The following is a 15,207-nucleotide window of genomic DNA, read 5'->3' on the forward strand; positions in this document are numbered from 1 at the left end:
GAGAGTAGTCTGATTTTATCAAGCCTCCTTGTGCAACATGCACGTTTCTATGAGTTTTAGAGGATGTAGGGACAAATGACTTTCTGAATCATTTTAGACTATTCACTGATCGGGTCAGATATCCTGCTTCCTATGGCCATAACCTAATACTTCACACTTGCAAATAGCATCTACTCAGATGTTGCAAGTTTAAAGACAGAAACAAACTTCTGTCTGCTCCTGTCGCAGCTTCAAGTATTTAAACTATTATCCGTATTCCTTAATCAATAATTAGTAGTGTTTTACAGCCAAGTCCACACACTGCCTGGATTTATATACTTGTTATCACAACAAAATAATGTTATAGAAGAGTCTCTTGTTATAAAGCAAAAAGGCATTGTCTTTGAACTGCAAGTTAGAAAAATATAAGTCCTCTTCTCCCCCTCTCTTATATAAGCATGATAATGAGATCTTAACTGAGTGTATCTCAAAAATGGGAGGAGAAACTGCAGCTTGCTCTGCAACACTACTGATGGAACTATTTCTGGTACTAAATTTTGTTCAGTTGTAAATCTGTGTTGGCTTGAGCCCTCAGCCACCAGCTATGGATTTAATCAATGTTTGGAGCTGGATGAATAATTCAGTATGATCTATTCTCTTTCAGCTTGTGAAATCCATCTTCAGGTTTCATCTCTCTCATGTATTTTTCCAGACACTACCTGAATCCTTTGAAAGCTATTCTTGCCTCCCTTTAGGATAATGGTTCAAATAACATGAGCAGTCTCTTAAGTACTGCAAGGAGTTCTGCTTAAACAGCAACAAATAAAAATATTGTGCAAGAGCAAACCCGCAAAATTCAGCCTTGATGTTTCAGTCCCTGAGTTAAATGCATACATAGGTGATATTCTAACATGGGCGAAATGAATGGCACAGTTCCCATGGACTTGTAAAAGAGACTGGTTTCAGATTAGGTCCCAGTTCCTGCATGTGAGAATGTGAAATTCAGAGTTGTGAATGCAGTTTCGAAATGTGTTTTCCATGTTCAGGTCTATGAAATATCTCTTGTTGGTTTAAGAAAAGAGAATACAAATGCAACTGCAATTGTTGAATCATAAATATTTGTATGAATGTTTATTCAAACTCTTTTATATAAGTTATATGCAGAAAAATTCAGGTTGACATGATTGAAATATGACATTCTTACATTAAAGAGGTCAAATTAAGTTTTCTATTTTGAATGAGCTGGTGTAAAATAATAACAGATTATTCATTCCCCCTTCCAAAAGCATGGCCAGACTTTGTAGATGCAATATAAACTTGGTGGAAAATGCTGAGATTTAGGGATGGGGATGGTTATTTGCAAGTTTAGAATGTCTTACCTGGAGAAGCTGTTCTATAGCAGTCCTATCCTGGACTAAATGACCATTCTGTGTCTGATTGTCTTTGTGGTTTAGGCTTACTTTTGGTTCTGCTAGACCTCCACTGCTGTATGTGTTTGAATTAATGTATTTCATCTCTTTTATTCCGCATTACTAGAAGCCTAGTTGCAGTACTCAATACAAGTTATTTCTAAGTAATATTTCCTTCTTTCTTTTTTTTTCCTGTTTCTATGTTCATTCCACCCAGAACCCACTCTTTTCAGTGAACACTTTTAGCAACTGACATCAAGAAAACAAAATTATACATTTTTAAAACAATCAAGGTGTGACAGTTAATGGTGTTATGCTGAAATAGGCATAATGTGGTGACATCATGGGCAGCAGATTGATGTTCTTAATTATTCATTTTCATGCTTTTAGGTGCTTGGATTTTTAATGTAATGTAATTGGTATCATTTTATCACACTGTTACATTTAGTGCCTTCAGCTGGGTTTTGGGATATGTGTGATGATTTTTTTTTCTTCTGGTAACTGGCAACATTCAGATGAAATGCAGAAACAACATGTAAAATGGCAGGTTGGTGAGAAGAAAGGTCAGAGAGATATAATTCCCACATCACGGGGAAGATATAGGCTAAACAAGGTTGTCAAACAGTTTTTCTCTTGCTACTTGTGTTGTGACAGAGCTGCTGCAAAGATTCCCAGCAATGTGGGAAGGAAAATTTATTTCTGTTGCAAAAGTTAATGGTAGAGGCTAAGGCTGGAATTGGGTTAACTGCTCCTTGTCATAATTATAAGTAGTGGCAAGGAGATTGAGTTTGGTTACTTACACTGTCATGTTGACTTATTTCTCAGCTTTCTTTGGGACAGTTGCAACCCCCTTAGCTTATAAAGGATTTGGAGGAACAAAAGGTGTGAAAGCTTCTGCGGTTTTTCTGTCCTTGTCTTCAGCTTGCTTTTCCAAATTGCTACAGTCCACATAGAGGTGGAGTCCTCTCCTCTATTCATCCTTGTCTGTATTTTTTCCCCATCTATTATGATGTTGGCCTTGAAATGTAAATTTATTTGTCACAGGAGTGGAAGAACATCTCTGTATCCACATAAGATTGTTTTCTAGACTATGATGTGGAACTAACACCATAGTAGGAAGTAGGAACAGGATCTATTTTTGGTATGACTCTTCCCTCACCTTGTGAATTGATGAAGAGTAAATTCCCTTCCTCAAGTACACCAGTTAACAGCATCTCCCTGTGTTACTGTAGGAGGAAATTTTTTCTTTCAAAAAATTCTTTCAACTATCTATTTATAGAACCCAAATATCCATCAGATCGTGGAAGAACAATACAGTTCACAGCAATTTTGAAGTCTCTTGTCCTTTAGAATAGTTTGGGTACAGAATTAAACTGATTCATTTTTTAGCAGTGATTCTTTACACTTTGTATAGAAATGGCTGGAAATATTTCTATTTACTCCTTTTGCCTTCTGGGCAAAAGATTATATTATGTTTCTGATCATGACCTGAAAATATCTAATGCTCTTTGTTTCAGCGCAATGGAGAACATTTTGATTTTCATGGATGCTGGTTTGGATTTAGCAGCTCAGTTCTTATTAATCTTTCAGACCATTAAATCTGACATATGTACTCCGTGGGAAATAGAAATCATTTTGTTCCTCATGGTTATGAAATCATTAGAAAGGATGAGGTACATCTGTAATGGATGTCCATTAATATAATTATTGTATTTAATAGTAGGCAACCTGCAGGCTTGGATTTTCTTAATGCTGTTACCAAGAGAATTACTAATACTGACCTTTTCAAAGGACCACGGAGCTTTTGCCTTCCTTCAGATTAAGGCAATTGGAGATGTTCACAGCACCCTCACCATCTGGAATATACTGCCCAGCAGCACTGAAAGAGAAATGTAGCTGTTAGACAGGTTCTTGGTTCAACCCATTTATGTGTTGATGTTTCTTGGGTAGGATTTACTCTCTACTATAGCAATGTAGATTTGAGACTTACAGCAGAAATGCTGAGTGGGTGTTGGGGATGTGAACAACTTAGGAAGCAAGTCTTACTCCAGAGATCCTACTTGGATGGCAGTCAGACTCATCAGAAAGGCTCATTATGATTTCCTAATGTCACATTGCCATCATCCAACACAACAGCTTAATTGAATGCAAACCACATGCACAAAGTGTCTGAGTATCTGGCATCACCTATTTTATGCATAAATATTTAAATATTATCTTACGGGGTATTGTTTTTCTAACACGCAGCTCTGTTTTTCTGAGACAGAGCAGCCATCCATCTGCCTCAAGTATACAAAAGCACCCATCTTTTCTATAACTGAAATATACTCTTGTATAATTGAAACCAAGTTTCAGTCAGTTTCTGAAAATCGACAGTAAATAACTCTATTTTCATGCTAAGGATATGGATTTATGCTGTCTCTTTCTAGTGATACAGTCTCACAGACTTTGAATTAAACCTGGCTCCACAGATCTGTTGGGCATAGCAAGTTACTGCAGATCTAGCTGCAGACAGCATCCATCTGATTCTGTTCATCCAGGAGGAACAGAATCCAGCTTTCAAAATCCATCTTTGGCTGGGCTGAAATTGGCAGTTTGTGAGCATGTACGAAGAGATCATCTGCTTAAGGAAAGGTGTTTCTCTCTTCTTTGGGGGAGGATGATACAAGAAAAAACAAGTGCAGTAAATAGCTGAAAGCTGTGCCAGATTAAAACAGGATAGAATCGGACTGTTGGTTACCCAAATTTCTTGCTTTTCATACTCCATTCTCTCCTCCAAATTGGCAGCCTTTTCATGAACACTCATTCCTTCCCCTAGCTGTTGACTAAGAGGCCATTTCTAAGGCTGATGCAATATCATTCAAGATGAGAGTGCTTTTCTTAGAAACGCAAGTTGTCATACTCCTATCCTTTCCCCTAAAAGCCAAATGCATTCTCATGCCACAGTCTTCTGTGTAAGATGGCCATAGCAGTTCATTTTTCCTTCACAGACTTTGATGGCCACAGCATAAATATTAATTTAATAACAACCTGGTGACTGCCAATAACTTACCTCAGTGTTACATAGATTTTTCCACGGAGACATGGAGTGTCTTATTCTTGGGGGGGACTCCATCTTAACAAGGTGAGTAGGATGATGTTAATTGCACAGTCTTCCTGATTTCACTAAGCTTCAACCTTCTGAGTCATCTGTTGTTTCCTTTTTCCCTTGTGAAGCAATGAGTCTGTACTTTCTTTTGTCTTTCTTTCACTAATTTCTGAAGTATTAATTGAACCTCCTCTTGATTGCCTTTTTTTTCCCCCTATCAATCATTGCTTTTAAAACTAATTTTGCTATTTAGTCTTTTTGGTATTGCATTCTAGTGCTCTTTCCTCATATTCATTCTTGTGTTATTTTTCCATATCCATCCTTAGTTTTGTGGCTTTCTTATGCTTTCTATATGATTTATAATCTTAAATATTAGGAAATATTAAATTAGGAAAGAGAAATATTATTAAGAACTGATACAAAATATTAATTTATTTTGTATCCTTCATTACAAGTAGATGATTCTGGATATTCTTCTACATAAAAATAGTCATATAAATGCTTCTACTCATTTGGATCTTTTGAATTCTTGTCACACTCAGTGAAATGAATTTTCTCTTTAGTTTTGGGTTCCCCATCTTTTACTTTCACTGTAGCTGTGGTTTTGTGTCAGTGTAATATGTAATATGAAAACATAAAAAATCTTCCTATTGTTTAATGGTATTTTTAGTGCCAACAGGTGCATATAGATGCCCATGCCTTTAAAAATATGATTTTGCATCTAAAATTCATAATTCGGTTCCTGTGGATCTGTTTCTTATCTCTTAGACAAAAACAAAATCATCATTGCAAATACTTTAATTATACTTGAAATCCATGGTGCTGATACTACAGCTTTACCTGTGGTGCTATGAAGGTGCATAGGTTCAACCACTTAGCCTCTGGCAGTATCAATAGATCAGAATTTTGCAGGTATTGCATGACTCTTCTGTAATTGCAGTGTAATTGAGAGACTGAAGAATTTTGCAGGAGCAGTTTTTGCCCTTAATTCTTCCAATTCCGGCACAGTTAAAGGCAGCTTATTTTGCCCTAGGATTTGTATTTCTAAAGTAGAATACAGTCAATATTGCCTCAGTAAATGAGATTTAATAGAGAAGCATTATGGAACCTGTATATAGAGGATCGGTTATTTTGGGATCTGTATGTTTTTGAGAGACATACATATTTTTATTTAGAAAAATAGTTTACATTTTGAACTCTCAAAATCTGTATGTGGGAATTTTCCAAAGTGCTCTTTGTCATTTATTTCTAAAGGAATTAAATAAATCTGATAACATTTGATAAGAAAAATATTTGCTTTGAATATTTTATTCATGACATAATAATGTAACTCTTTCAGTGGTGAAGTTTTTCCCTATAAATGGCATATCTGGTATAAATATATAAAACAATACGCTTTAAGGAAATCTTCACAGGGCAATATAGCCGATGTCTTTAAGGAAAGCATTTGTCATTTCAACAAAGACAGTCACAGATTCAGTAAAAGAGTGCACTCCTGGTTAATTACCCGTGCTCACTTAGGGCTTGCTTGCTGAAATGCTAAACCTGCCCATTTCAAGGGTAGCAGGTTTACAGCCTAGCTGGGGGACAATTTTCAGGCATTGTGCCTGATGTGAAAAGTAATAGTTAGAAGCTAAGAGGTAACAACAGCTCACTAAAAGCAAGTTCACTGTAAGGCAGCATGTGAATCACACAGTTTGGTTAAAGTCAACACCTGCAATTCCTGAAACTTAACTGGTCAAGAAGAAAAGGGCATAACATCAGGTGCAAAAAAGAGAGAGGAGGATGTCGAAGTTTAGAAAGATGTTGAGTTCTTGTTATCGAGTTTTTAGCCCCTTGACAAGAACTAAGTGTGCTCATGGGATGAAACTTGGAGGAAGCAACTTTCTTGTGTGTTCAGGTGTCTCTGTGCACTGGCTTTGAATCTGGGCTGTGTTTGGAATTGGCCCATTTTCTCAGATACTAGGCATTGAGGACAACTACTCCACATGACTAACTAAGTGGGTGTCTTTAGCCTAGTATTTTTAGTAATGAGCTGGTGTAAATAGTCTTGTGGGACTTTCAAGTGTTTCCTTTGCCTTTTTTTAGTTTTCTATGCTTTAGGTGTGAGGAAAGCATCTGAACTTTGCTGAACTTTGTCAGCAGTGAAGTCTTTTATTGCCTTCTTCAGAGAGGGGCAATTTGAGTAACTGTTTTTATTTGTTACAATACATCAACAGGTTTATACCTCATGGTAGAAGGCAGAAACTTTAAATGTTTTCTGTCTTCTATTAGCTGATATAGCACAATAAAATTTTCTCTGGTACATTAGGGAAAATGGTTCTGGGGTCAGTTCCAAGGTTAGGTGCATTTTGCTGCTGTGCTCCAAAGCCTAGATTGCTGTTTGTATGCATTGTGTGTGGTTGTGGCACACCAATCGAAACTTACTGTATTTTTGTGTGCTAAAAGTCCGCCAAGAGAAACTTGGAATTCATTCATGTACCTTTGATGGAAAAAGAGAGACAGGTAAAGCAATTTTGAGGGGTTAAGAATATTCTCAAACTCTACTGAAATGCATAATTTGGACTTTTGGGAGAAAATAGTCACAGCCACAAATTGCAATCAGCACAGGAAAAAATATAGATAAATGGATAGTAATACAGAACAAAGACAATAAAAAGCCCAAACTTTTTCATAAAGCAGATAAACTTATGGAACAATTTTTTTGGCTTTTTCTAAACCTAATTTTCTCTATCTGAGGTGAAAATCTTCCGGACCCTCTAAGTGTATTCTACAGCAGAGACTAGAGAGATCCTGAAAAAAAATGCTTTTGGTGACAGGGTCATAGAGAAAAGAGTAGGGAAAAGAAAGGGAGGAAAGAGTAAGGACAGAATTGAAATTAATATAAGACTTATTACTATATATTAGTAGCTCTAATATTTTTTTCAGTTTCTAGAAAATGAAAATTACTAAAATTAAAGATCGTGAAGAGACTTGATATCAGAATTAGGGCTGCATAGTCTTAGACTACAAATGAGTTTTGCATTATTTTATCAAAGAAAAGATAATTTGATCTACCCTAATTCTCATTGGAAAACACAGCAGAGAGCCTATTCCTTTAGGAATTCCAGGAAACCTTGTCAATTAGCCTCTTATTCACAGGGTCTAACTCTTCTCCTACTCTGGATTTGCACATGAAGATTTTCATTAATTGTCTCATATGCAGTGTACTCAATGCATACTTTCCTAATTATTGTCCATGCCCAAGCTGCAGGCACACAAGATTTAGAGGGAGTTGTGACAGTTGCTCACAGAAATGAGTTACACAATTTAACAGAAATGAGACCAGGCAATTTGTGTGCTTCTGTAATAAACAAATGATCAAAAATGGCCTCAGTAAAGAGAATCGATCATCTGAAAGGGTTTTCATAAACACGAACCCCAGACAAATTATCATGCCTGTTGAGAAAAAAAAACACCAAGCAACCAAACCAGAATTAGAGCAGAAATACATGCTATGGGGACAATCTCTCATGATCATTTATGCTTTCAGGCTTGCTTTGATCGTTTTTGGTAATTCTTGTAGTTCTAAGAACTTCATATTTGTTTTTTACCCAAAATTCCTAGGGTTTGGTTTCCTGTGGTATTGACTTTGGTTGGTTCTTAGGTGGTAGCATGTACAGTTTATTTTCATAGACAGACAGAGGATGGATCAAAAGATCTGTATCACTTCAAATTAAGTGGGAGCAGACGAGCAGTGTCTATCAGAACAGCTGAGTTACTTACAGAGTAGCTAGGACACTGTACTGTAAATGTACAAAAATAGAAAACATTCTCTAATTTAAAGAACTTCTTACACTAGTGATTAGTAACAACACACAGATATGTCTTACTGCAAGGCAAATTTTCCTTTAATTTGTATGTCCATCTTCACCATAGCTATCTGGCTCTTGGTAAGAATAAAGTTTCAAAGTCAATAAAAATACTACTGTGTTCCTGTTTTGTTTGGTTTTTGTCAACATACAACTCAACTTTTAACTGCAAGAAAAAGGTTAACAATCAGAGAGAAAAAAAACAAAACAAACCAAACCCTGGTGGTCTACAATGTTTGCCTGACTTCAGGGCTTTAAGCAAAATATTAGAGCTCCTGTTGGAAAGTTGTGAAATTTAGGTGTGTGAAAGTATTGAAGTATCTATCACAGGGACTCACATATAGGGCTTCTCCCTGTTGAGAACTTCTATCAAAATCTTAAGAAATGACATAATATGACTATACATGAGCACTATGTTTTAATTCCATCACTCGTGGTTCTGTTTCTGGAGTCTGGGTCCAGATTAGCAACTTGTAAAATTAATGAGCAAAAGTTCATTTTTCATTGAATAAGAGTGGGAATGAGTTCTCTATGACACAGCCTGCAGAAACAGGTGCTGTTTTTTTCTGATTTTATTAATTTTGAGTTCTTCTCTCGGCCGAAAAAGACTTGGGATGTTAAATAGTGGCTTGAAAATGAAGTATACATAATTGTTTCGCTACATTTTAAAATCCCAGAGATCAAGCTAGACTTCCTTTTGCTGATGAAGATATTCCTTTGTTTGCATATATTTACAAATAGATTGTATAGAATATTTAAGAGAGAGAGAGAGAGAGATGGTTACATTCATTCTCTTAATCCCTCATGATATCTTCAAATATTTTAAATGATGTGGCAGAAATTTAAGAATCAGATTAAGACTGCCATATTACCACATTGCTTAAAATGCTATTCTTTGTCTACCTTGTTACGTGATTGTAGTGGCAATTTTATTTTCACAAATATAGTGACTAACAGATCAGATTTTCTATGTAAGATTGCTCTGTGATATGATTTTTTAGAATATGGAATAATTGCATCACATTATTTTCTTTTAAGGAATTCAATGAAAATATAAGCAATATGCCTCAAATTACTGACATCTGAGCTTGGCAAGTCTGTAGACAACTGAAGGTAAGGACCTCAATGAATCAGGATCCTTTTTCAAAAGGTGTAGCTGACATATTCATAATATTGTAGCACATGGGGAAGAAGGAGAGATGGGGAAGACAAATAAATTTCAAAAAACTTACAAAAAAGAAAACCAAATTCTAAAGATTATGTCATTCTCTTCTTAAAACCACTAACTCCTCATCAGTGTCCTGATCAATAACTATTGATACACTTGAGAAAAGATGCCTACCAGCCTATTTTGTGACTGCTCCTTAGGAAACTCATAAATAACAAAAGGAATTGTAGCAATGCACATCTTCCTTCTTTGAGCAATGGAACAAATTTTCTACTTGGAGGCACACCTGACATCCTGGAGGCCTTTCTGCAGCAATTATACTGCATGCTGCATATGGTTTGTGTGAATGATGCTTAAGAGAGGAGGAATTAATGAGAATGCTAGTTTTCATTTACTAATTTAAAAAAGGCAGTTTCTTTTAAACCTTCTGGAACATTTCAGGTACAACTATTCAATCTTTTAAGAGACTCAAATAATTTTGCTTCAGGTTTGTTAGCACTTCCTAACATGTTGTATCAGTGGCCCTCTGTAAAGTACTATGAAAATTTGCAACGTTGTATAAATGCTGTATGTCATAATTAGTAACTTAAATTTTATTTTATTTATTTTATTTAAACCTTTTTTTGTACATTTAGTATTTTGGACAGGAAATACTGAGAGAAAAAAAACAACCGTGCTTTGGAAGAGAATATGTTATGACGAGATGACTTGCTTAGAAGACTTCTTAAAGACAGCAATAAAGAAGATGCTTTATCTTAGAACAAAAGCATGGTGACTTCTGAATATTGCATCACCAAATGAGGAACCCACAAGCAAGACATAATTTTTATTGTAAGTAACCCAACTAAAGACAAATACTTTCTTGAGTTATGCTTTACAGGTTTTAATCAGTCTCCATTACTTGAGATGGTGAACTAGAATGCAGAATTAGATTATTGATTAAGAATTAAATTGTAGAAAATGCCTGAATGACATATATATCCGTTCTAAATAAGAGTGTCTTATTTTAGTTAATGGCTTTCTTTTGAAATGTCAATTTTTTAGGAAGGTCTGTTTCAACACAACTCTCGTGTGTATATTGAACATCTGCTATATCTGGATGGTATTTAGGAAAATTAGACCAGTTATCCAGTATGTTATTACTGAGAATGCTTGTTTGGGAAGCTAGAGATATCCTGAACTTTGCCCTGATCACAAATATCACTTATATACTATGCATATTTATTTTCATGTAGAAATGCAATGATTAATTTGGAGCTTGAAAATTAAGAAACTGATGAATAGAGTGATCTTCATCCAGAAAAATGACACTTAAAACAATGCTTTCACTTAAACACTTTAATGTAAATTGCTACTATTGCAGTCAGATATTGGGAAGTCCTTGTGTTTTTATTTGGGAATTATCAGCAGGTATGTAAGTTTGGACTGCAAAGTTTTCTCAGACCTTGAGGAAATCTCAGTCAAAATCTTAGAAAGAAAAATTTAATGCTTCAGTGCTTAGACCACATGAAACAGAAAAACCTGTTTGCAGGTTTCTATCAGACAAGGGACAGGAACTTGTACTGTAGGTTTCTGAATTAGAGATGAGTCTACTCATCTCTGAACTTTGAACTACTAGAAGAAGCAGCTGGGTTCTGAATATTTCCCTTGCTTTTCTGAGTTTTTTTTTTTTTTGCCTTTTTCCCCCCCCCGAAAATTTAGAAAAATTCTTCCTTCTGTGTTATGTCTGCTTCCTTCCAGTGTTATGTATGTGTTTTTTGTTTGTAAGCAGTATTTTTTTTTCTTCTGCTTGTTTGTCTGCAGTCCTCACAGACCATAAGGGTAAACACAGTCTTAAGTGATAAATCGTCCTGGATTGGGCACAAACAACTTACTACCTTCACTACCTTCACAGTGGAACCTTTAGTGCCATGCAGCAGAACAGTATTCCTGATACTGTTCTATTGATTGCAGAGCTTTGTGTCTCTTTTGAATCACTGTCTGCTGTTCAATATTTCTGAAAGCGAACTATGATTTGTCTTTCTTTTAGATGTTTAATCATGCTGAAGTGATGCCTTCCAAAATACTTAACCCTCTTAACTGAAAAATCACTTCTCCTTGAAATAATAGCACCATAACCTTAGACTAATTTTACTGCTTTAAGGTGTGTACCGCAGAGGTGGATGTTCAGTCTGGAGTTACTGATTAAAAAGTCCCAGCCTGCTGGTGATTTCTCCTTGTTTTACTTCCTTTTCTGCTCTGCTATCTCCGAGTTATCAGTGATTACATACTTTTATCTAGATTTAGATTAACACTGCTTTCTCAAGCAATGTCAAAGGCTTTAGATAACCTGTCAATCATGAGCATTAAAGCTGAAGAACGAGCAGTTTTACTTCTTTAGGAAGCTGATGCAATCAATCATTCATTTTTAAGTACTGAAAATAAACAGCATCACCAAGTTGTTTTCTATCAGGTTCGTATCCTATGATCAGTTTTTTTCCTATGATTCTAAAAATGGAAAACAGCTGAGGTAAGTTATACTGAGGTACCAAAGTTGCTGCAGCATCCAAGTGTAGCTGTTCCATTGCTTAAGGCACCACTATAAAATCATGACAAATGAAGAATACATTTGCAGAGTCTAAAGGAGACCTTAGGCAGGTTGAATGTAATTACATAGCTAGAATTCAAGTAAGGCCCCAGGACCACCTGGGAAGGAAAATGCTCACTGTTAGTAGGGTGCCAGGCAGGAATTGTGTTTAGATTATTTACTACATAGAGTAACCTACAGTGCAGCTATAATTTAGAATGATAGAGTACTAAAGAGAAAAACATACTGTGTGAGTAATTTCCAACTTAGTAATGAAGCATAATGGAATAGAGGCATCATGCTATATTATGCAATCTACATTTTATAGAAAGTGCGAATATAAATTCAGTTATTTGCTGTTTCTTGGGAGAAATTGCACCAACTTAATGTTCAAAACCAAAAAGTACTTTTCAAAAGTAAAGGGAAGGATGTAGCAACTCTGGCTCCCTGAAGTGGAAGTGTCATATAGGAGCTTAGATTAATAGAACATAGACCTTTTCTGTATCTTAGCTGTGGCACTAAATCTGAAGGGTACACTGGAACACATCTGAAAGGAAAGTTGCTGCACCATATGGGAGGAATGTGGGGGTAAAACACTTGAAATATGAAAACCAAAACATAATGGAATAAGCCAGCAAGATTAGATGGGATTTGAAGGTTGTGTGTCATGAACATTTAATGTGTACATCCTTGGGGTTATTGATGCTATTTTAGCATTTGCGTGACAGTTGTTTCTAGAAAAGACATAATCTAAAATGAGAAAGGTGAACTACGAATAGAAATAAGGAAAAATCATAAACAGTCTAATAGCACAAACTGCAACTCAACATCTTTCTCTGAGGATGCTGGAGAAGCTTAGGTGAAAGTCTTTTAGGAGAATGGAAGGAAAAAATATTTCTGGCATTTCTAAATGCCTTAGAAATAGGTACTATGTTGGAAAGTGGAAGAGAAAGAGTAAAATGGTGCCCCAGAACTGGCAGTCTTCTAATTGTTTACCTTGCAAATATTTTTCAGAGCATCATAGATCATGCTCCAGCCAAATGAATCCTGCTTTGTCCCTGTAGCCTCTGTTTCATTGGTCTTTAACCTTTATAGTTTTCTGGATTAGTTAAGGAGCTGCATCAATAAATACAGCCAAGCATTTTTCAGCCTGCTACAGCTGTAAGAACTTAGTTTTCAGAGATTATTTAAATTTATGTATGCTTAGTATGTGTGTTTTATGTTGCTCCTGAACCTTGTTGAGAATTACACTTGGTCAAGATCTTGAACTTGGATGTATACCAAGTGCAGGAACTGGGGAAAGCTGAAAAATGTCTAGAAGAATATAAAGTGCCAGGGTTTGGAAAAGACTGAGCAAAAACCAGATGGAAATTAATTCCCAATACCTGTCAAGTATGAAGTCAAAAAGATCTGCACTACTGACAAAGCATGTTTGAGAATTTGAGAGGCATCATGTTGGATTAAGCAGATTTTTATACTTTTATTTTAATATGATTGATTGACATAGATGAAGTAGATGGTAGTTTAACTTTCTTGTTTGTATAACCACTTCCTATCTAAACTAATCTGCAATTAAAAGAGAGGATTTACTTCCTACATCCATTTTTGGAAGAGAAAGGAAACACTCTGTGCTGGCAGGCAAATTGAGATAGCATTCAACACGGTATAATGCTGAAATCTTCAGTATGATGTGGTAAGCCACAAAATAACATGAAGACAAATACCTTTTTGACTTCCTTCCAATGTTTTATTTATCACATCCTTCTTTATTTTTCACTGGTGGAGAGGAAAAAGTACATGATTCAAAATAGTTATAACCACTTTTAAGCAGTTTCAAATTTTGAGACAATACTTGCTACATGAAACATTACAGTAAATGCATGGAATTGTCCATCTATGATTTTTAAAGTTACTCAGAGAGAGCCTATGTTTGTAAAGGGAGGTCCGAGTGAGCTGGGAGAGGAATTTTTTTATTCCTGTAGTGTTTCCTGTAAAGATAAAATACATGTTCACAGTGCAAGGTAATATACCATAGCCCAGGTTTCCACAGCACCTTTCTGGATTTTTCTCAAGTTCCCCTTTCACAGCCCCAGGGGTTTAGGCCAGGAACTAAGAATTCCTTTCCTAACTGTTTTGCCTGCTCATGTTGACTAATAAAACCCATAAAGTTTGGGCAGGATCTGTTGTTCCCTGTTGATATGAACAATCCAAAATGGTTAGGGAAAAATATCCAGTGTGATTTTTTGGAATAAGTACTAAGTAAAAATTGCTTGTGACTTTTGAGTTTTGGCCTCCAGAAGCATTGTTGCATTAGCACTCTCCTAAATCAAAATCAGTGGTTACAGGTGCAGGACACGAGCCTACATTTAGCGTTCAGCCTCAGGTCCAGTGCTTTAGAAGGAGATGGAGTTTGGTTTTATTTGGTCAGTGTTTATTGTTTGAAATGGCATGACCAGGACTGAGTGGAGTAAGTAGATGCTCTGTTCTCCATAAATGACTGTGATATACAAAGAGCTGCCCAGGAGGTGTGTGAGGAAAGAGTGTCAAAGCAAGGGGTTCTGGTGGTGGGAACGAGGTGTCCCAATGCACCAGCAGTGGCTGTGATGTTCCTTATAAATTCTCATCAGGCTGAACAAAGACACTGGATCACATCTGGGAACTCTCGTACTTTGTTGTGCAGTCACCATAACTCCTAGACCCAGCCCACTGCTTAGACACAAAATGTGTTGGCTCACTAGCTCTTAAATTCTACAGTCGACTTCCACAAGCCCTTGGATTTTGTACAGTGCACTCCAAAAAGCAATCAACTCCCACAGCAACCTTCTTGAAGGTGCTGGCTCACAAGCCACAACACACTGCCACAGTCTCCCCACTCCCACAACAAACTTCAGTATGGAGCGTGGGGTGGAATATTACAGCTATGTGTAGCCCAGGCAAAGCAAAGGAGGAGAGAAATAAAGACAGAAAAAGGAGAAAGAAGAAATAATATTCTCAGCCCTCCTATCTGGGGTCGATCCTGCCGTGTGGATGGTCCAAAGCTGGGGTTGAGAGGCAGGAGTGAAAGAGAGAGGAGGCCCAATTCCCTTTCTTTTGCGCACCTTGTATGCAAGCTAGATAATTCATGCATTTTATTCACCTGTACAAAG

General features: G+C 36.4%; 1 protein-coding gene and 1 long non-coding RNA gene across 2 annotated transcripts in view; one reads left to right on the forward strand and one right to left on the reverse strand.

Annotated features, from left to right (window-relative positions):
- LOC136359509 (uncharacterized) overlaps positions 1-15,207 on the reverse strand; it is a 515,416-nt gene that overhangs the window by 408,413 nt on the left and 91,796 nt on the right. The gene's annotated exons all lie outside the window — the stretch shown is intronic.
- The window catches only part of KCNK2 (potassium two pore domain channel subfamily K member 2), a 106,195-nt gene continuing 101,231 nt past the window's right edge, over positions 10,244-15,207 (forward strand). Inside the window, exon 1 of the mRNA XM_066316183.1 lies at positions 10,244-10,326. Within this exon, the coding sequence (XP_066172280.1) occupies positions 10,293-10,326 (34 nt within the window). The 5' untranslated portion in view covers positions 10,244-10,292. The remainder of the gene's footprint in view (positions 10,327-15,207) is intronic.

This window comes from Sylvia atricapilla, chromosome 3, assembly GCF_009819655.1.
Source record: "Sylvia atricapilla isolate bSylAtr1 chromosome 3, bSylAtr1.pri, whole genome shotgun sequence".
Lineage (NCBI taxonomy): Eukaryota > Metazoa > Chordata > Aves > Passeriformes > Sylviidae > Sylvia > Sylvia atricapilla.